The 23,858-nt window shown below is 29.7% G+C and overlaps 1 protein-coding gene and 1 long non-coding RNA gene across 3 annotated transcripts; one reads left to right on the forward strand and one right to left on the reverse strand.

The window, feature by feature from the left end:
• Positions 1-1,025: 1,025 nt before the first annotated feature.
• On the reverse strand, positions 1,026-10,458 carry LOC120082643 (uncharacterized). 2 transcript variants are annotated; one of them, XR_005483235.2, is made up of 4 exons: positions 10,223-10,458; positions 2,314-3,797; positions 1,347-1,463; positions 1,026-1,240 (listed from the first exon to the last, which is right to left on the reverse strand). It is a non-coding gene; the product is annotated as an uncharacterized LOC120082643 (long non-coding RNA). The 2 variants fall into 2 exon arrangements; XR_005483234.2 differs by lacking the exons at positions 2,314-3,797; positions 10,223-10,458 and having other exon boundaries at positions 1,347-1,746.
• A 2,128-nt stretch (positions 10,459-12,586) lies between these two features.
• TBL37 (TRICHOME BIREFRINGENCE-LIKE 37) lies at positions 12,587-20,466 on the forward strand. The gene is made up of 5 exons (XM_090316617.1): positions 12,587-13,227; positions 13,499-13,670; positions 18,334-18,509; positions 18,636-18,794; positions 19,875-20,466. Exons 1-5 carry the CDS (start codon positions 12,938-12,940, stop codon positions 20,167-20,169), a joined length of 1,092 nt encoding a protein of 363 aa, XP_090172743.1. The 5' UTR covers positions 12,587-12,937; the 3' UTR covers positions 20,170-20,466.
• The last annotated feature ends 3,392 nt before the right edge of the window (positions 20,467-23,858 follow it).

Genomic DNA, 23,858 nt, shown 5'->3' on the forward strand with positions numbered 1-23,858 from the left:
AATAATACATTTAAATAATAATAATAATAATAAATAAAATAACTAAAAGCATAAAATAACTAAAATTATAAAATTGGATAATATGTAAATTGAAGTAGAGTTCTCACCAATGTGTATCTTTACAAAATCCACAAATGACCACTTATTTATAGGAAATTTTGGCAAGTAGGAAGTGACACACTTAGATACTATGTATAGGTGGTTGAATGACACATAGCCAACACATGTGATAGTGAGAAAATGACACTTGGCATTGGACACTAAGTATGATACTAATAGGCATCTATTATTTCTATATAATATTTATAATAATTTATTCTTTTTACGTTTTTTTTTTCCATATCTTAGGTGTCGCATAGTAGTGGCCACAACAATGAGTTTGCTAGAAGAACGAGAATGATAAAAGGAGGAAGGAAGGAAGAGAGAGGATATGAGGATGAAGAAGAAAGACTGTTATTTTGTAGATCCGCAACGAGTTGAAGTTCCAGATTAATGCTTTTTTTTTTTTTTTTTTTTTTTTGTAGGTCTAGGTGGAAGAGATGACTGGTATTGTGGCAATAGCATCTGCTCAGTAGCAATGATTGCAGCAATGGGTTTGCTGGAAGATGACAATAAGAAAGGAAGAAGAAGGAAGAAGATGAAAGGAGAAAGAGAGAGGGGGAAGTGAAAGTCCACACCTCAACTAAAACAAACCAATAAGATAACTCATCTGAAAAATGCTACATCGGTGTTGTACAATCATTCAGTGACTGCCACATCAACTTTTTAACCATAAACTAATCGTCAAACTAACTTTAGGGACCATTTTGAACTATTTTTCAAATTTCATAGGCTAAAGTGTTCCTTTTTAAACCTAGAAACCAAATAGACATAAACTTCAAACTTCAGGAACTAAAAGTGTATTTTGCCCTTAATTAAAGACTTATGTTGTTAATTAGTTGAGTTATACATTTGGAGATAAAAGTCTTGTATTTAATGAAATCAACTTCACTTTCTCTTAACAACTCTCTTGTAATGAATCTGCCTTAAGTATAAAATGGGATTAAAACTTTCATTTTATACAATACAAATAAATAGAGGAAAGAGAGGAAAAATAAGAGAGAATTTCTTGTAAACACTTCTTGTGATTTTGAAAGTAGAGTTCTTCATCTCCCTGGACGAAGATCACTTGATCGAACCACGTAACTCGAGTCTTCTTCTTTCTTTCTTCCTTCTCTTTGTCTTCTACTTCATCTTTGTCCTTGCATGTGGTTTTCATCGTCAAAACAAGTTTCCATTGAAGAGTATTCCTAAAGCATTCTCTTGTAGATCAAAACGAAAGTAAACAAAGTATTTTGTTTACTGACCTCTTTTTTGTAAGAAGAAATTTTGATCAACAACGTGGCATTCTGGAAATCATTCATTCCCACAGCTGCCTTCCACTTCTAGAGTTTAAATTCTTCTTGGGCCTCAGTGGATTTATCCTAAAAGGCCAACAATAGTGGTACCATATCAAATACAGATCCAAAGATTTCAAATCATGAAGAATCAAGAATCAAGAACTCATCATAGATGGTTGTTGCAAGGTACAAAGTGGAGAAATTTGATGGTAGAGGTGATTTTGGTCCATGAAAAGCCAAAATTAAGGCAATCCTAGGCCAGCAAAAGCCTCGAGCCATTCTAGATCTTGCCAAACTGCCAGATACGTTGACATTTGAGGAAAAAGAGAATATAGAACTATCAGCTTATGGCACGATTGTTTTAAACCTCAGTGACAATGTATTACGACAGGTGATCGATCAAGAAACGACATTTAATATGTAGACTAAACTAGAAGAACTATTTGTCATAAAAGATTTGCCTGACAAAATGTATTTAAGAGAGGGATTTTTTACTTTCAAAATGGATTCTACAAAGTCTTTAATGGAGAACCTTGATGAATATAAAATGATTGTTTCAGAGTTTAAAAATCTTAGTGAGAAAATTGGAGATAAAAATGAAGTATTATTCTTCTGAACTCATTACCATAAGCCTATAAAGAAGTAAAGACACAATCAACACAGAAGGAATTATATCAGCTTTGAAAACAAGAGAAATGGAATTGAATACTGCAAAGAAAGATTGACCGGCAGCTGAAGGCTTATTTGCAAAAGAGAAAACAAAAAACAATCACAAGAAAAATGCAAAACAGCAGTCAAATGATGAAAATTCCAACAAACAGAATTGCAAGAAAGAAGGGCATCTAATTAAGGACTGTTATACTCTTAAGAGGAAAAATCAGAAGAAAGAGAAGAACAAACAAGTTGAAGTCTCCATCATTGACAGCTCCATTACCTATTCAGATGCACTTGCCGCCACTCAAGACAAAGCTAATCTAATCAGTCCACTTGAAAAGCATGATTGGGTGTTAGATTCAAGCTATACCTTCCACATGACTCCTTTCAAATCATGGTTCAGCACCTATAGAGAAATTGAAGAAGATCCTGTGTATATGGGAAACAATGAGGTCTGCAAAATAATTGGTATTAGTTCAGTTTCCTTAAAATTAGAGGATAGATTAATCAAACTATTAAGGAATGTGAGACATGTTCCTAAACTAAAAAGAAATCTCATATCTTTAGGGATGCTAGACTCTATTGGCTATGAATATCAAGGCAAAGGAAGAACTTTTGAAGTAATTAAAGATGGAAAGGTGGTCTTGGCTGGGGAAAAGGTAAATGGAGTGTTTATAATCAATGGTATGTAGATGATAAACTCAGCAAATACAGTGATTGTTTCCACCTTGATAGAAGGTGATATATGACATAAAAAGTTGACTCACATAGTGCAAAAAGGCTCCAAGCTCTATCTAAACAGTGACTTCTTCCTAATGGCATCAGTGACCAACTCACCTTTGTGAACATTGCATACTTCGCAAGTCAATAAGACATAGCTTTATCAAATCCCACCATACCACAAAAGGAATCCTAAACTATATCCACCTAGATCTTTGGGGGCCAGCCCCAACCATTCCCCCCCCCCAAGTGGATCAATGTACATTCTAACCCTAACTGATAATTACTCTAGAAGAAGTTTGGTTTATTTCCTTAAAACTAAGATTGAAAATCAAACAATGAAGAATATCAAGTACCTAAGAATAGACGATAGACTAGAATTCTGTGGTGAGGATTTTAACAAGTTTTGTAGAAAATGAGGCATAACTAGACATAGAATTGTAAGACACACCCCTCAATAGAATAGAGTTGCAGAAAGACTTAACAAAACCATTATGGAGAGGGTTAGATGTCGTTTATCTAATGTTGTACTACATGAGAAGTTTTGGGCTGAAGTAGCCTCTTACACAATTTATACACTAAATAGATGCCCTCATACTTCTTTAAACTTCCTAACTCTAGAAGAGAAATGGACTAAACACCCCCTAACCTAGATAACTTAAAGGTTTTTTGTTGTGTGGGGAACCAAAAAAAATTAAAGGCTAGAGCTATGATATGTATGTATATTGGTTTCAATGATGGAGTGAAAATAATGAAATAAATTTTACTTTCTCTTAATAAACTCTCTTGTATGAATCTGCCTGAAGTATAAAAGAGGATTCAAACTTTCATTTTATACAATACAAACAAATAAAGAAAAGAGTGGAAAAATAAGAGAAAATATCTTGTAAACTCTTCTTGTGATTTTGAAAGTAGAGTGCTTCTTCTCATAGACGTAGATCACTTGATCGAACCACGTAACTCGAGTCTTCTTATTTTTCTCTTCTTTCTCTTTTTCTCCTACTTTATCTCTGTCCTTGCATGTGTTTTCATCATCAAAACAAGCTGCCATCGAAGAGTGTTCTTACATGTCAAAATGAGAGTAAACAGAGTATTTTGTTTGCTGACGTCTTTTGTGTAGGAAGAAATTTTGATCAACTACGTGGCATTTTGAAAACTATTCATTCCCACAATTGCCTTCCACTTCCAGAGTTTAAATTCTTCTTGAGCCTCAGTGGATTTATCCTAAAAGCCCATCAAGTCTCTAAATTTTGATTTCTAGAGTTAGTTTCTTTGATAAATTAACTTAATTTTTTTTCATTGAAATATGGATTGCCAAAATCTCTCTTCCTGTGTTTCTCATTCACTTCCTTCAAAACTCATATACATGATTTTCACCCACAAAATACAAAAAATTAGTTACCTAAAATACATAAATTAATTCCTAAAGAAAACCTCCTAGTTATAATTATTTGTTATCTAAAATACATAATTAGATTTAGGAAATATAATACATTCACAATAAAAACGGAGGAATATTAATAATAACAATATTCGTAATCTCCTCTTCAAGTTGGAGTGTGAATATCTCGAATGCCCAACTTGCAAAGAAGAAATTCAAAATTTTCTTTTCCCAACACTTTCGTAAAGATATCTGCCAATTAAACTCGAGTAGAAAGTATCAGTATTAATTTTTGGACCTGATTGTGTTTGGACTTGATCGTGTCAAGGTATACCGAGATTTGGAAGTTAGTGGTACGCTATTGATAGAAGAACAAGAAATAGACTCCATCTATGTAATGTTAGCAGAGGGCACCTACGTGAATGGGCAAAGACACCTAAGAACAAGGTGCATTAATTTTGTCAGTGAACAATGCTATACATCAAGAATTGTTACCGTTGATAAAGCATCGTCATAACAGGCATCCGAATCAAAAAAGACACCTAAAGATGAGAAATCTTTCAAAGAAGAATCAATAGAAGAGATAAGTAAAGTGCAACAGGCTCCAATAGAATGAGAAGAAGAAAACAACAAAAACGAAGAAGAGCAATTAATGACACAAATTCCTTTGCAAAGTGGATTACATAATCAAGGGCCACAATTACCAAGATTAATAAGACTAAGAAAACCTAATTTTAGATACGTGAATACGACATTAGCAACATTTGAGGAGCCAACAACATATGAATAAGCGTCATAGAATAGCCAATGGAGAAAGACCATGGAAGAAGAAGTGGACACATTGAGAAGACATCGACATTGGGACATAGTGCCTGAAGCCTAAAAGCACCTAACCATGCAAAATTCCAACAACAATTCGAGATGATGGAAAGAGCTAGAATAGTTAGCGTTGAGGGGGAGTGTTGAAATAGAAGACAATAATAATTATTCTGGAAGGTTTTTGAAGTATCTACCATATGACATAAATATGTAAATTAGATTTCTCTAGAATTATGTTGAAGTATGTAAATAAATATCTCAAAAAAAAGTCTAGAAATATCCTAGGCTTTCTTTAGGTTAAAGAATTCTAGAGAATTCCTCTAGATAAGAATAAACCAAGAAATATCTAGATATTTAGAATCCAAGAATAATCTAGAGAGATCCTTTTGCTAGAGGTTCAAGGATCTCATGCCTATAAATAGTAGTTGTGTCCTCATTTGTAAAGCAAGCAAAGAGAGGAAGAAAGAAAAGCAAGAGAGTTAGAGAGAGAAACCTAGAGTAAAAAGTGAGTGTTATGAAGCACAAATACTTCATGTAAGGCAAAGAATCCGTATCAGACACGTATCAGATACCAATACTTCCAGATACTTCCCAGATATGTATTTGACACACGATTTGACGTATCTATTTCTACACATACTTTTTTTTAAAGAAAAAAGACAAGCACCTCATCTAATCTTTTACAATTTAAAACTAGGCAATCTATTTAAAAAGATCACTACTCGAGTCCGAAACTAAAAGGAAAAAAAACTAAATAACGGACCAAATCCTAGACTAGAATCATCTAATCTCCATATTCACATTTGAGTCTCCACAAAGTCTACCAAAACATAAACCATTTGGATATCTTCAACAATTCAATGAAAAAGTTCTTTGTTTATCTTCATATTTCTCCCTCTAATCTTCTTCTTCTTCTTTGCAATATGAGTCACTTTTCTATTGCATTTTATTAACTATTGTACTTCAACATCTTAGATGTTGCTTTTTTTGTATTGTATTTCAGTGTTTGTATTCTATTTTGTGCTATTGTTATTAACTTGTATGCTAAATTTATCTATATCCTAGATTTTTTTTAAAGAAAAAGAAAATGTATCTTTAACGTATCAGTATTTTTTTTTTTACAAATATATATGTTAAAAAAATATATAAAAAAATGATGCATCCGTAGACGTATCCATATTTTAGTTTTTAAAAATTGACGAATCTCTGTATCCGACCGCATCCGTATCGTATAGCCGTATCTGTGTTTATGCTTCATAGAGTGAATGTGTCTTGAGAGAGTGAAAAAGTATTGTCTCAAAAATGTCAAACCTTCTACATTCATAATAAAAATTTCATTTTTTCAAGATTGTCAATCCATTTTATGACAGTACCATAAATTTGCAACCGTTGAAGAGGCTTTATTTTGTGTAGTTAAAGTTGGCTTCGCGGGACTACGCCTATTGCCTCACAATTTGGTTTCGTTGAGTTGGCATCAACTTTTATTTTCTTTTGGCAAATTATATTCTTTTTTTTTTTTCTTTTTTTGAGAGAGAGAGAGATGGATATGCTAGATCGCAAGAAGGTTAGATATTACATTTGAAAAAAAAATAATGATTATAATTTTTAAAAGAATTAAAAAAACAATTACTTCCAACAAATTATAAAACTGGTTTTTTTATTTAATTGAAAACAATATTAACTCTTTTTGTTCAACAAATGGAAGGTAGAAGAGGAACGTTTACTATTAGAAACAATTTAACTATGTTTGGATTGACTAGTTAAAAGTATATTTATGTCGATATGTCTATCTTGAATAAATATGATCATAAATAATATTTTATGTTGATACATAAATGTGAGCAAAGAATACTTAACATGACTTGTACGGATTTTGAATGACTAGGATGGAGTGATCAACAAGAGGTTATCTAATATGAGATGACTTGAGATAAACTAACTTACAAAAGAGAATGAGTTGAACATTGATGTGTTCATTGCCGCTTAAGTCAAACTAAAGAATAATGATGTAGCAAATAGCCTAACGATGTTAGTAGAAGGAGGAACTTACCTCCTTTTAGGAGTTATTAGAATGTATTTATAAAGGATTGGACTAAGGATTTTTCATTACCCTCTCAAATTTAGAATGGAGAAAGGATACCACGACCACGAGCTAGTATGCCCCTTTAAGTCAATAGGTCACCTCGGCCTCGGTCTCATGTCAAGGTCAAGGTGTGGCCCTCTCTTCCCAAGTCCCAATATGATCAAGAGTCATTTTCTGAATTCAAAAATTAATTATCTCAAGCTCAATTTCATTTGGTTTGTTTCACTTTGATTTCATTCTTAGTTGTATTTTTTTTTTTTAGGTTTGTCTCTTAGGTCCAAAATTACCCACAACGGCTTCCTTAATCTAATTTAATTGGCTCAATTTTCATTAAGACAAAATGCAATTATAAACTAAATGATATCTTATTATTATTATTATTATTATTATTATTTTAGAACGTAAGGTTACCTTTCATGGGAAGGAAGGTGGATTCCAGCTTAGATAACCTCTAATTAAAAAAAGTAGATATGTCATATTTGTTGGGTTATGCTAAGGTCAGCATATTTAGTTCAAAATTTAAAGGATGTTAAGCTATGAAATTCGGTATTATTTTAATTGATCTACAGATAAGATACAAATATAAAGTGAATGATATGAATACAATACTTTAAAATACAAAAACTTATAATCCTTATAAAAGATGTTCACAATAATTACTATCTTATTAAACGTTTTTACAAGACGTTAATTACTATTCTAAAAGGCGAGACATTAATTACTATTCTAAAAGTTGATAGTTAGATCTCCCAAACTATAATTATCGAATTAAAAAAAAATATAAAATAAAAGAGTTAAATCTTTAAACAGTGGGTCCCTTCCCTTAGCAATTTGCAGCCTAAATCATACTTGAGAAGAATTATTTTCTTTAACAAACCCCAAAAGCTATACTTTCCTTTTCTTTCCGCTTCCTTTTCTTTATTGAAGTTACTATTGTACTTTTCTTAAAATATGTGGTATGTCTTCAATACGGACACAAACTTCTTTACTCGAAAAATAAAATTGATGCAATCATGGGCAAGACACATACGGGCCAAGGAACACATGTCCCCTCAATTTATCCATTTTCTATATTTTTGATATAAATTATAAAACGATATGTATTAATATATATAAAAGTTCAACTTAAATAACACTATTGGTGCTAGCTGGTTGATGTGGAGTGTTGTTAGTGAAGCATACAAGTTCAAATCTAATAGCTAACCAACATTTTACTTTGAAATTTACAATACTTTCGGTTTATAAATTTTATTTTTTTTTAAATTCACTTTTCAATCTCAACTCTTAAGAACATTCTATTAAAAAGGGTTCCTTCATTTTTCTACATATTTTTTATATTCACATTACGAGCTGTTTTTAAATATAGACAAATGAATCAAAATATTTACAAGATATAACAAAATTTTAGAACTATCAATGATAGACACTAATAGACTTTTATCAGTGTCATTCATAGAAGTCTATCAGTGTCTATCAACGTCTATCATTGATAGTTCTAAAATTTTGTTATATCTTGTAAATATTTTCAACAATTTTACCATTTGAAATAATTTTCCTTTACATTACGATATATATATTTTCGTTTGTTTCCATGTTATTTTTACAAGCATATTACTCTTATAGGTTTTTATAATTAATTTCAAAGTTCAAGCTAGAGGATTATTTGTGGTCACTCGTTTGGATATACGAGCTCGACAAGTAAATGTTAAAATATTCTTAGACTTTAAGTTTTGATAATTTATATAATAGAATGTAATATTTTTATTATTAATACTTTTGTAGAGTTAAGTCAAAACTAATATGGATAGGTATTATAAAAGAAAAACAACAATAGAGACTATAAAAGTATCATCTTCAAAAAAAATATTTTTGATTCTGATCGATCTTATACAAAAATAAATCTAGAAGAACTACCTGCAGATCTTGATCTAGATATTGTGAATGCATTGAATTTAGTAACAATTTTAATGAAATACTATAGAAAACAAAAGAATCTTATTGGAGTTTGTTGTTGAGTATGGTTTTTTATTTCTGTCATAGTCATGTTACTGAAGTCCTTAAAATGGATGGTCTATTTCTAATTCCAGGATAAAAAAGTGAAATTATCAGCCAGTTGTAAATTTATATCATTATCGTGTTGAAGTTTGCTATGTCATCATTGATATGCAACTTTAAGAGCTGAATACTCATTTTACTAAAACAAATACTGAATTGCTTCTCTATGTGTCATGTCTAAATCTGAGTAATTCATTTATTTCTTTTGATAAAAACAAGCTTATTTGCTCAATTTTATCCCAAAAAAAAAAAAAAAATCAGCTATTGAACTGTTTATGCTTGTGATTCAACTTCAAAATTTTATTATTGATATGTATTCAAATATTGAGTTTTTTTAGCTAAAAAGCATATCTGATCTTGTAGTTAAAAAAATTCATGACTAATAAAGACAAGGTCTATCTATTAGTTTATAAATTACTCATCTTAGAGTTGATTTTACCTGTTGCCACAACTATTATAGAGAAAACATTTTCTACTATGCCTATTGGAAGACTTGATTGCGTAATCGAATGGGAGGTCAATGGATGAATGATTGTCTTATAATCTATATTGAAAAAGATTTATTTTATAAGTTAAATACTGAAGTTATCATTGATCAATTTCAAAACATGAAAACTCGTAAATGACAATTGTAATGTATTAAATTAGTTAATTTATGAGGTTATGAACAACTTTTCTACATTCATTTATAGATTTTTTTGTTAGACTAGTACATATAGTGCCCTTATATAGAATTCCTAGTTTTGCCATTTGATGCAATATAATGACGGATAACTTAATTTTCAAATACTTTTATCTTGCATTAATTTCTTTTTAAAATTATTTTCACAGCTCTTATTTGAGTTATATTAATAAAGATTTAAAATCATATTAATTATGAGAACATAGGTTGGGTTTGGATTTTTTTTACCAACACCATAGATCGGTGGTTTGAAAGACCTAAACAAAGTCTCCATAATCCAACCCTTAAAATTTGGATTGATTTGGATTGTGTCTTTGGGTTATTATTATAAACTTGAGGTCTTGAATGTGAGAGATAAAAAATCAAGATCTACAATAAAAAAAAATTAAAAAAAAAAACGAGAGAAATTGATTACTGAAAAGTAAACCAAGAGAGATTCGAGTACTCACTGTCATTGGAAATCGACACCAATAATGGAAAATTGTTCAAGAGGGAAACTAGAAATCTGCAGGGACAAAGATCAGAGAGAGTTGGAGGAGATTGACAGAGAAACACAGGAAGCCATGACGTGAGGGACATTGATGTTGAGGGTGGATATTGCACAAAGGCATATCATGAGAAAGATTGATGTTGAGAGAAGGTGGAAATTGCACGAAGTCAAAGGAGATGAGGAGAGAAAGAACGATATAAGCTCAACCCTAAAAATAAATCCCAAAAACTAACATTATATATAATAAATTATTTGTAGTTTTGGTTGGATAGTCCAAATTTATTTGAATGGTCAATTTATTTGAGCACCTCAATCCTACTTGTAACTTCTCTCAATAGGAAATTATTGGGAAATGATAGAGAATGATGGTTGTTGAAACTTGAAAGGAAAGAAAATGCAAATATGGCATTTGAGTTTAGTTAGTGAAATACGTTTTGAAGGTTGAGGAAGCAAAATGCAAACCCAAAACCCCACATCGATATGATAATTTGGCATTAAAGTAATGTTGGGTGCTGTGTTGGCCACTCTTCACTGCCAGCATGTTTTGTGATAAAGAGGGCCCCCAATCACTCATTCAGCAGCTCTTCCTCTCACCTTTCTTTTATGGATAAAATATCTTTTTGGTCCTTACATTTTAGATGTAGTACCTATTTAGTCTTTATATTTTCAAAAGTTATACATTTAGTCTTTAACTTTTGAGTTTTGTTTTAATTTAGTCCATGAGTTTCAAAATGTATAACTTTATCTTTGAGATTTGAGTTTTATTTCAATTTGGTCCCCAAATTTCAAGATTTTACATTTTTTTAACATCAATTTTTCATTAAATACTCACTTTTAATCAATTTTTACAAATAATTAGAAATAGTTATAAAATAAAACTATGAATTTAATTTTAAAAGTGGTAAAAAAAATAGTGAAACTTAATTAATTATAATTCTTTTAATGATTTTAATTTATTAATATAGATTAATAATAAAGATGGAAAATGAGTATTTAGTGAACAATCGAGTTTAAAAGTATAAATCTTGAAATATAGGGACCAAATTAAAACAAAACTCAAATGTTAAGGATTAAAATTGAACATTTTAAAACTTAGAAACTAAATTGAAACCAAACTTAAAACTTGAGGACTAAACATATAACATTTTAAAATTTATGGACTAAATAAAAACTAGGTTCAAAACTAGAGACCAAAAAAGTATTTTTTTCATAAAATTAATATTTACGGTGAGAATTAGAACATGATGCTTTTGTAATTGGTTCGCTGCTCACCGATAATATTATCAACTTATAAATTTAATTACAAATTTGTGTCTATTTAATCGGATTTTTGAAATTAAAAATTTGCTTTTTTAAGTTTTGAGTTTTATTATTATTTTTAACTCAAAATTTAAGATTTTATTAGACATTAAATTTATATATATATAGAAGGTTAATTAATTTTAAAATTATTTATATTTTTTAAGGATCTATAAAATACAAAATTTAATGTTTTATAGATGTATTAGATATTTTTAAAAGTTCAAAAACCAAATAGATACCGCAAGTTTTAGAGGTTAAACTTGTAATTTAATCTATTACTATATTAAATATATATTTTAAAATAAATATGCCTTTTTTAATAACAGAAATGTGGTTTTTCTAAATAATAATTTCGGGCCATTTTGAAGGTTAAAAAATAAACGTAGATATATTTTTGAAATAGTAAACAAGAAACAATGTGTCACGTGTCGAAACCGTGTGTACACGACTCCACTTGCATTGGTAGGTAGTGTAAAACACCCCCGTGACATGCAGACCTATGGCTTTACTTCTTAATTGCGAACAAAATAATTGGACTAAACTAAATTAAACATTAACTTTCCCATCTTACCGGTTGTAAAAAAATGTTGCATTTTTAAATGCAAAAAACAAACGGACAAACTTGGTCCACCCTCAATTGTACTCATAATTTTGCTGCTCAAGTTAAAATGTTAATATATTTAATTTTACTCGAATTCATTAACTTAAGTTTTTGAATCAATCGATAATTTGACATTTCACTTAGAGTATTTAGACTCGCAACTTTAAGAGAAAGATAATTTACTCCTCTCTACATATTATAACATATTATTACTTTATATTATTTTTGTTATAGTGTTTATTATTAAAAACACATTCTAACTTAAACTATTACTATAACTCAAACTAAAATAGTGTGCATCTAAATATAGAGTAACATAACTCATAAATTATAATAGTTAGAGGCTATAATAATCAACTTAATATCTCAAATGTTTTTTTTAGATATTATAACACAGTTTGTCACCTACTAAATCTTTTTTTTTCCTTTAATATTTAGAACAATACTTGAGTTGATCTTAAATTACATCTATTTTGTGCCAACTATCTTTAAAATACTTTTGTTTTTTAACCTTAAACTGCCAAAAGATGATTGCATTTTAATTGGGTTTTCTCTATCCATTATTTTAACCCAATAATGTTGAAAAATCTCAATGATTTTTCCCAACCCACGTTACCAAAGCATGTGAATTCTCTCTCTCTCTCTCTCTCACACTCACTCAGGCTGCCATTTTCGTATATAAACTCACCTGAGCCAATGCTAAAAGCTTCACATTCATAGCTCAATCAGAGTCATTCGCAAGCATTTTGGGAGCCCAAAAAAAAACAAGAAATGGGTTTTGGGGCCAGACTGGTTTTAGCTCTGCTTCTTCTTCTTCTTCAAGCTTCTTGGTTGCAAGCAAAGGCTGCGGGAACCAACAAACGAAGCATGTTGAAAGGACGAAAACAAGCAAGTAATTGTAATTTGTTTCAAGGAAGATGGGTTATAGACCCCTCTTTCCCTCTTTACAATTCTTCTGCCTGCCCTTTCATCGACCGCGAGTTTGACTGCCAAAAATATGGCCGACCCGATTCCCTTTACCTCAAATACTCTTGGCGACCCGACTCATGTAATCTTCCAAGGTAATTTCTCTCTCTTACTGCAAATAATAAAAATGGTCTCTGTTTTTTTTTATTTTTTTATTTTACTTTTTGTAGGCCTTCTTCTGGTAAGGCTGTTTTATGATGTTTTGGTTAATGATGGGGTTGTGGAAAGGGTAATGGGGTAATGATATAAATTGGGGGAAATTGTCGTTAAAATTTCCGGAAATTGGGGGGAGATTTGGGGAATAATTAAAGTAAAGAGGGGTATATAGGAAAAAAAATTTGAAATGGGTTTTTGGGAATTTTTCAGATTTGATGGGGTGGATCTTCTGAAGAGATGGAGTGGGAAAAAGATAATGTTTGTGGGGGACTCACTGAGTTTGAATATGTGGGAATCGCTTTCGTGTATGCTACAAGCGTCGGTGCCTAATGCCAAAACCAGCTTCGTCAGAAGGGACTCTATCTCCTCTGTCTTCTTTCAGGTTTTCCTCTACTTTTTACTCTCTCTATTTTAATTCACTAGTTTTGTTTTATTTTTTCTTTTTAATTTTTTTTAATGACAATATTTTTAGGCGATTTTTTTTTTTTTTAAAAAAAACATAAGCTTATTTCCACCCCACCTTTTACAATAATTTTTAAAAAATAAAAATAATCTTTTAAAAGCTAGTTTTTTTTTCTTTTAATTTTTAAAATTTAACTTGATTTTTTAAATTATTGATAAGAACTAGATAACAAAAGAAAAATTTGAAGTTAAAAGTAGTATATATAAGCTTATTTAAAAAAAAAAAATCAAATAGGTACAAAAAGGTCTTTGTTTTTTTTTTTTTTTTTTAAATTATGCATATTTTCTCTCATTTTCTTATCCTGATTTGTATCAATCTTAAGTAGAATAGTTCATTTTTTAGCTAAATTCTAAAAACAAAAATATGTTTTAAAAATTATATATATATATATAATTTTTAAAAACTAACTTGGTTTTTTATAATATGAGACTTAATTTTTATAATATGAGTAAAAAGTAGATATCAACTAGAAATTTAAAATTAAAAAGGGTATTTACAGATTTAATTTTTAAAATCTAAAAATAAAAATGGTTATTAAATGAGACCTTAATGATTCGGGCACTATTTTATTCACTTTATGAGGTTGACTTTATCGGTTGAAGTTATTATAAGATTAAATAATTAAGCTCTAATGGCCAAAGTAATTTAACCATGATTATTGTTTTATAATTTTATTATACAAGAATCTCTACATTATTGAGACCAAACTTATAATTTAATTTTTGTATTATCAAAATTTAGTTTATTTATTAATGATTTTTTTTTCTTATGTTGAGCTTACTTTTTAAATTGCTCTTGAAATCTTAGCTTATAATTATGTTTGTAAAATTTTTTGCTTTACTAAATCGATGCTTAGTAGCCAACTGGCGTTGGTATATGTTGAAGAATAAAGGTATGTTTTGAGTAACAACTATCCTAAACTCATAATAACCACAACTTATTACAATAAATACTATTTTGTATTTCCTAATTAGCTACCGTCAATCATATTTCAAAATTCCAATTTGCTACCATGTTTACTATTTTATTTTCAAACTAAAATAGTTTATGTATCAAACACATACTACTATAATCTAAATTAAAAAAAAAAATTTCACCTTCAACACAAACTATTATAACTCAACTATAATAACCTAGAACTATAACCAACTTCTTGCCCAAAACGCCCCTAAAAGAACCATCGATGTGCTTAATAATTTATTTCAATTAACTACTATTTAATAATTATTATTTTGTTGAAATACTATTTTGATCCATATACTTTAGAATTTGCATAACTTTAGTTTATGTACTTTCAAATGTTCAAATGTAGGGGATGTATGGAATGTTGTGTTGATTATAATAGTGTGTGCTTAAAATATAGACTATTTTAGTTTGGGTTATAATAGTCTATGTTTGAGATGCATATTATTTTAAATTAAGTAGGAAATATTAAACATTGTAACAAAATGAAAAAAAAGATGATGGGTAGAAAATAGTAAACACAAAAATTTGAATTAGTAATAATACTATAGTTAATTATATCTTATAATAATTGAAAACAACAATTATTATAATTGGATTCCCAAACATATGGTAGACTACCACTTGAAGTTCGGCCTCCAAATACTCCCTTAGTTTCTCTTACTTTCAATAAATCTAAAATTTGGGTTTCAAAATTAATTATTATTGAAATTGGCTAAATAATAAAAATAATTTTCATGCAAGAAAATACAATATATGTTTATTTTCAAAATTATAATGAAAATGTAAATAGATAAAAAAAAAGGAAAATAATAACAATAAAATAGTTGCAAGAACTAAATTTAAGTTTTATGAAACTATATGAATTAAAACGGGCATTTGAAAGTAATAAATTAAAATTGAACTAACTATATTAACCAACTTTAATAATAATCTTACTTTTTAAAAATTCTCTCAAAATCTTAGCAAAAACGTTTGTAGCTTACTTTTTTGAGATGCCCCTATGTAACTTATTATTTTTCTTTAAAAAAAAAAAAAAACATAACAAAGAATTCATCGAAAATAAGAATAGAAGAAACACAAGTTTAAAAAACAATAAAAATAAAAATAAAAATAATTATCAAACCACTTCTATAAATTTAGAAGTTGTTTTTAGTATGATTACGAGGTGGGAGATTAAACCTCTAATCTTTAGATACGGAAGTCATATCAATGTTTCACTTTGATGTATGAATTTAAAAGTTAGTAATATATCCTTCATTTTTTTTTTTTTTTTTTAAATTAACATGAAGATAAATAAGAATGATGTCTGATGTTTTATGAAGTAAAGTTTGCGAGGTTTGCATTTATGTAAACAATCAAATATGGTCATAGATTGAAGAGGTTTGAAACATTTATGAGACGGAGAATCTGTGTCCAATGATGAAATAAGTAATTAAGAACTAAATAGAAGGATGGGAATCTTTTCATTTTCATCGGGACAGCGAGCAATGCATGCTCTAGTCTATTTTATTGTGAAATTGGTAAATTATATTTTAGTATTTTAATATAATATAAAGCTTTTATTTGCATCAAAATTATTTGACTCCTTCAACCACGTATGGCCCGCAAGAGAGTGACAATTTCGGTGGCCACGTGTATTACGTCGCCGAAACAAATCCACTGACAGCCTGTGATGGGCAATTTCGACCAAATTCGCTGACAGTGACGGTGGCGGATTGCGGTGCTCTCTGTTCTATTATTTTTCTAAGAAAAAAAACATTATGGCGACATGTCGGATAAGGCCTCTGTTAATTTAATAAGAAAAATAATATTTCTGAGTGATTAGCTCGAAAAGTTGAGCCGATATTTCATTTTAATTTTTTTCTTTTTCTTTTTGTATTTTTAAATTTATGTATTTTTTTTTACCATTTTTTAATTATAGATTTCGCGCGGACACTCAAAATTTTAGTCAAATTATCAAAAAAAATTTAAAACTCGTCTTGGTTCTCTTTTTGTCTTTTTCAGAATCTTAAACTTTTATTCCTAAATTTTGTGTTTAATTTTCATTTAATTCTTAAGCTTTCAAATCACTCATGATTTATTTTCAATTTTTGTGTTAATGTTGATTAACTAATTTAAAAGACTTTAAGAGTTATAGTTAATTACTTTTTCTTAATTTTTTTCATAGCTATTAAAATTAATTTTATATTTTTAATTTATAATTATTTTAGATTAATCGATTGAAAATTCATAGTGAAAATTTAAAAACTAGATTCAAAATTCAAGGGTATGTAAAATGTTCAAATCTAAAGATCAAATAGAAATAAAACTCAAAATTTAAGAGTAAAAGTGTAATATTTTGAGATCTTATAACCAAAAGCATATTTTTCCCTCAAAACATTAATATAAAGTAGATAATAAAATATAAAAACATACGGATAAAAGTAATATTTATAAGCTTAATTTTTAAAAATAAAAAACTAAAATTCTAATGGTTATCAAATGAGATTTTAATTTTTTTCTCATTGTATTTTATTTTAAAAGATTGAACTTATAAATACTACTTTCATATCCATTCATCATTTTTTTATCTACTTTCTAATATTGTTTTCAAAATCTATATCAAGTTTTGAAAACTAGAAACAATAATTTTTAATTTTTTTCCCCTTTTTTTCCTTTTTTTCTTTTTCTTTTTTTTTTCTTTTTTCTTTTTTCTTTTTTTTTTTTTTTCAGATTTGACTAAGAATTCATAAGTTATATTAAGAAAGATAAAAGAATATTGTTAAAGAAATGGTAAGAAATGATGCACAATTCTTTCTTTTAGAAAAATAAAGAATTGAGACGCAACTTAATAAGCAATTATGTTTGTTTTCTTACAACTTTTTTTGTCTTGTTTTTATTTTTTTCTATAATTTTCGTTTGGTAACCATTGTGTTTTTTTGTTTTTTAAAATTAAGTTTATAACATTTACGTTTCTTACAATGATTTCTGTCTTTCTTAGATAAAATGGTTGAATTTTTAATCAAATTCCAAAAATAAAAGTAACTTTTTGAAAGCTAATTTTCTTAGTTGTCAAAATTTGACTTGGTTTTTAAACCATTGGTAAAAAGTAGATAACAACGAAGAAATTTATTGGTAAAAATAATATCCATAGAGTTAATTTAAAAAAAAAAAATGATTATCAAATAGGGACATAATTTCTCGCTAATTTACTCAAAAGACCGACAGAAATCAACCAAACATATTTTTAAAAAAATGGTCATAAGGATAATTATCATTTTCTATATCTAAAATATATAAAATTATTTTATGTTTCGGACATTCTCAGTAGTTAAATAAGTTTTCATTGTGTCAGGACACTTTTAGTTAGATTTGGGTGTTTTGGCCCTCCTAAATTTGGGGTTTCTTTTTTTTTTTTTTTTTTTTTTTTCTCTTAATCTATTTAATTAGTTTGGTTCTGTATTCAGGTGCTTTTATGGTTTATTCTGCGCTGCGAAACTTAATTTTGGATGCTGATGTGATAAAATTAATTTTTTTTAATGGTTAATTTTATAATTCATTCAAGTTTTGAATCCAATAGGATTTAATGGACAGAATGCTGGCAATAAATAAGTAAAATAAAATTGTGTTTGGACAGGATTATGGGGTAACATTGCTCCTATATCGGACACCGTATCTTGTGGACATAGTGAGAGAGGACGTTGGTCGAGTCCTAAAACTAGACTCCATCGAGGCTGGAAGGGCATGGTTAGGAATGGACGTTTTGGTTTTCAACTCCTGGCATTGGTGGACTCACAAAGGAGACTCTCAAGCGTAAGCATGACTACCACCATACTCCCTTTATTTACACTATAAATTTATCTTTCATAATTTTTTTTTTTTTTGGAATCCAAGCTTGAATGGAAGGGATATAATAGAGGAGAGTTGTGTCATTTGCAGGTGGGATTTTATACAGGACGGGACGACACGGTATCAAGACATGGACCGCTTGGTAGCGTTTTACAAGGGATTGACCACATGGGCCAGATGGGTTGACCTCAATGTCGATCCTACCAAAACAAAGGTCTTCTTCCAAGGAATCTCGCCAACCCATTATATGTAAGTAATTTTTAGGCTTTGTTGGGTAGACATTTATACACGTTTGATAATTATTTTATTTTTTTAATCTTTATTTTTTTAAAAATAAACTATCACACTACTTTTATTCACAAATTTTTTCGTTTGTTATCTACTTTTCACCAATTATTTAAAAAACCAAGCCAAATTGTGAGAACTAAAAAAAAGTAGCTTTCAAAATGTTGTTTTTGTTGTTAGAATTTGGTTAAGAATTTAATTATTATACTTAAAAAAATGCACATCATAGAAATATGAATGAAATATATTTAATCTTAAAAAAAAATGGTTACCAAACGGGACCTTAATATTTAGTTTTTTTTTAATTTTTTTTGAAAACTAAGTTTATTTTTCTACACTCATAGTTTTCAAATCTCTTATGTAAATATTTGAACTCTTAGTTACTTTCTAAGAAAAATATTTTTTTTTGAAAACTACTTTTTTTTAGTTTTTAAATTTTGACTTTGATTTTGAAAACATTCCTAACATGTTGACATCAAAACATAGAAACTAATCGATGAAAATGATGTTTATAGGCTTAATTTTGAAGAAAAAAAATAAACAAACAATCAAATAGTTATCAAAGAGGACTTTAACCTTCGAAATCAATTTCAGGGAAATGATTCTAAGCTTTTAGAAAACACCTTTTATATATATATATATATATATATATATATATATATATATGCAGGCTTCCAAGCTAGCCGTGAATGAGATATTTTCATATTTTCATTCCTATAGTTTAGTTGGATGTTTTTTAAGGCATGTTTGGACTAAGGAACCAGAGTTAAAGCGGTAGAGTTGTTAACTTTATTGTTTGTTTAGTCCAAAGAGTTTGAAACCCTTAGATTAAAAAATCATCACTTCCATGAGTTATTACCTCCTTAGACTATGGACTCCACGGTTACCCAAATGCTTACCCAAATGCTTACCCAAATGCTTTTAATGTTAAACACCAAATAGAGAAAGCTTAAGCTTTAGATTGGGTTCAAATATTTTAGATACTTCCTTATTGGTTTGTCATTATGTTCAAGTTTAACTAAAAGTTGAACGGCAATGAAATAGGGGGAAGGAATGGAATCAACCAAAAAAGAATTGCAATGGAGAGAGTGAGCCATTAACCGGATCAATGTATCCAGCAGGAGCACCACCAGCTGTAGATGTTGTAAATAGAGTATTGAGTAGGATAAAAGTACCTGTCTACTTGTTGGACATCACCACGCTCTCTCAGCTAAGGAAAGACGCCCATCCCTCTGGTTATAGCGGCGAGCATGCCGGCACAGATTGCAGTCACTGGTGCCTTCCTGGGTTGCCAGATACATGGAACCAGCTCATGTACGCTGCCCTCTTGACCATGTGAAATTTCAAACAAACTTAATATGAGATCTCTGACAAAATTTCAGAGACAACTCTCTTCTTTTTCTACGACAGAAAATAAGGAACAGGTAACAAGTATAATATTCATTGGATGGTACAGAGAATAGGAGCAACAAAATGGATAGAATTGAATTTTACGGGACTAGGAATGAACTTCTGGTTTATTCATTCAACAGACTTGTACCCATTTAGCTTTACACTTTGATTTGATGGATAGTTATGTAATCTTTCCACAATGAAGCGAATTGTCAAATGAATTGGTTTACTTGGATTGACAAGATATTGGATTATATTATATTCAGCACACAACTACATTTTCTCTAACATCATATGCAAAGCATCTTTCCTTTAGTATCTAATAGGATTTGATCATTAGAAGACACGACACCTTAATGATTTATAACTATTAGTAATAAGCCAAGTTTCTTACTAGAAACAACGACTAATGGTTTACATGGAAACATAAAGTCATAAATAAAGAAAACCAATGCGTTTAAATAAATATATGGCTAAATTAAATGAAAGATTCCTAAATTTTGTATTTTGTGTCAGAAATATCTTTAAACTTTTAAAAGATTCAAAAATACCTTTAGACTTTTAAAATCGATTAAAAAAAATACCCTTGTCGTTAGTTTTAGATGGAAATTATTAATGTATTGTTTCAAAAATAACTTTGGACTTTCAAAAGTTTAAAAAATATCCTTAGACTAAAAAAAAAACATAAAAAAATGTTCACACAAACTGTTAATACTCGTTTAAAAAGTATTCTTAAACTTTAAAAAATTACATTAATACCCTTATTGTAAGAGCGTTTTTAACTTTAAGGTAAGAGTACCAATGCAACTTTTAAAAGTTTGTAGGTACTTTTACAATGAGGTATCAACCGTTTCTGTTCATATATTAGTATTAAGGGTATTTTTTGAACTCCTTTTTTTTTTTTTTTTTTTTTTTAAGTTTAAGGATATTTTTGAGATTTTTGAAAGTCCAAAGATATTTAGATGTGAGACTCCCTCTCAATTAAGCTTAGGCTCTCCCTATGTATGTTAATATTAGCATTTGACACTTCGACACCTGACAATGTGTAAGACTCCTCTCGACTTGATTATCTTCCTCTTGGATCTGTGAACTCCCTTCATCAACAACTCTTAGGTCCCTTAAGCCAAAGAACTCCTTCTCTGAAGCTGAGTCTTAGGCTCCTCCCAAGACTGAGAATCCCTTCTCTGGTAGCAATGGCTTAGGCTCCCCCTAAGACCTTGAAACTCTTCAAAGTGTTGTTCTCAATGGATGAATAACATGCACAACAAAATAGTGAGCAAAAAGCAAGAATACGATGTAGAATAGTTCGGCTAGAATAAAAAAGAACGTCTTGCTCAATTACACAAACACGACAACCCTAAATGGTTTGCAAAACTCACATTAAATAAACGAACCCAATAAAGAAAATAAGTCCTCATTTGGAATAAAAAGTCATGCTTCAAAAAAGAAAGTATCAGACTAAATATCACAATTAGATATTTCCAGATATGGAAAATATTTTGTAGGAAAATACTCTGATATCACAACTAAATGTTAATACTTTATTTGAGACATCTGCAGAACCATTGTCTTAGAGAAAATAATAGAGCCAACAAACCAAATCTAAAAAAAAAATAAAAAAAATCCTCCTTTGGTTTATAAATTTCTTTTATAGGCAGAACAAAAACTAATTACCATTCAACAATAAGCACGAATATCTAAAAGAAAGTCTTGACAAAAGTAATAACATCAACAGAAAAACACAAAACAAGTTGAAACATATCAGTCCCAGAGCAAAAACACATCATAATTAAGAGTAGAAAAAAGTTAGAAACCTCCACCAAACCAAACCACAAACAACTCCCCCTTTCTGGCTGTAAAAAAAACAAGAGCATCAACATCGTTGTTGAGAAGACGAAGCACTGCATCCCGAGATAAAACAGACCGCATGACCAGTAAAACCTCATCCACTTCAACCTTTTTCTCCTAAATTTGGCGTACTAAAGACTCCAGATCACGAGATGCAATGGAAAGAAGTTGAAGAATACGACCACCAAACGAAGAAGCTTTGATTTGAACCATCAAGATGATAATTAGTCGTTGTAGTATCCAGATTAGGAATATGATGACCCTGCAAAAATTTAGGATTGATGGAGAAGAGATTTGGAGATTGTTGGGCCTGCTTCTTTTTTAATGAATAAAATGAGCCCAAATGATGAATGATAAGGCCCTTCTTGCTAATCAATTTCGTGAGTCCAATTATTTTGCCCCAAAAGAATTTTGGTTTGGTAGAATACTTGGCTACCGTTTGTCCACGAACTTCCAGCTGATGTGCTCCACGTGGTTTGATCCACTGACCCTCGCCTGATGGAAGTGAAAGAAAAAAAAATATTTTGATGGGTGATAATTTCATAATTAATTTCCTCTCTCTCTCTTGCTCTCTCATTCTCTCTTTTCGATTTTTGCAGAACTTCTTCTAACCTTAATTTTCTGTTTGTTTTGTGCGACTGTTTGAGTAAACAATTGATGAACAAAGCATGCAATCTTGAAGAAGAAAAAAATAAGAGAAGCGCTGCACAACGATATACATGGTTCGGTAAAATGATGCCTACATCCACGGGAAAGAGGAGAGATCATTATTCGAGAGCTAAGTCACAGATTTTTCTTTTACAGATTTCAAGTTTTCTTGAAGCTATTGTAATTGTATTCTACGAAATTTGTAAATGATGAGTACTTATACTATTTTCTGATACAAGTAGTTACAATAACAAACTGTAAAAGTTAAAGAAATGTGAATAGTTCTTGAATATGTTGAATGTTTGAGCTTATTTTCTTCAAATCTCCACATTAAGCTCAACATGCAAGCTCTTCTCCTTCCAGATTTAACATGTCTTCACCCTTTTTCAGGAAGCTTGAACCTGATCTGACCAAGACAGTTTGCTAGCTTGAGTTTGCTCACAGGTTTGGTAAGCATGTCGGCTGCATTTTCGGTGGTATGAACTTTAAGCATCTCGACTTCTCCTTTCTCTATTCTGTCTCTTACAAAATGATACTTAATGTCTATGTGGTCTTTGAATGATACTGAGGATTTTTGGATAGGTGAATGGCACTTTGGTTATCACAGTAGATCTTTACTACAATTTGATTAATACCAAAGTCCTTCATCAACTCCTTTAACCACAATGCTTCTTTTATTGCTTCTGATAAAGTCATGTACTCTGCTTATGTGGTTGATAATGTTGTGATTGACTGTAAATTTGCTTTCCAACACAACAAATTAAGACCAAATAAGAATAGATAACTTGTTAATGATCTTCTTTTGTCCTGTTCACCTGCAAAATCTGAATCAACATATCCATATAGCTCTAAATTTTATTCATCAGTACTTTGATATGTTAATTTTTACTGTTTAGACCAAATTAGATTTCTCAAAATCCATTTTGTTGCTTCCCAGTGTCTTTTCCCAGGGTTAGACATGCATCTACTGACAAGACTAGTGTTGTATGATAGGTCTGGTCTAGTAGATATCATTAAGTACATTAGACTCCCTACTGCTTGATTGTATGGAATTGATTGCATTTGAGTCAAATGTTCTATGTCTATTTCTTTTGGTGAGTTTTCTGAGGAAAGTTTAAAATGACTAGCAATAAATATAGT

Source organism: Benincasa hispida, chromosome 8, assembly GCF_027475165.1.
Source record: "Benincasa hispida cultivar pf3 chromosome 8, pf3_genome.v1.1, whole genome shotgun sequence".
Lineage (NCBI taxonomy): Eukaryota > Viridiplantae > Streptophyta > Magnoliopsida > Cucurbitales > Cucurbitaceae > Benincasa > Benincasa hispida.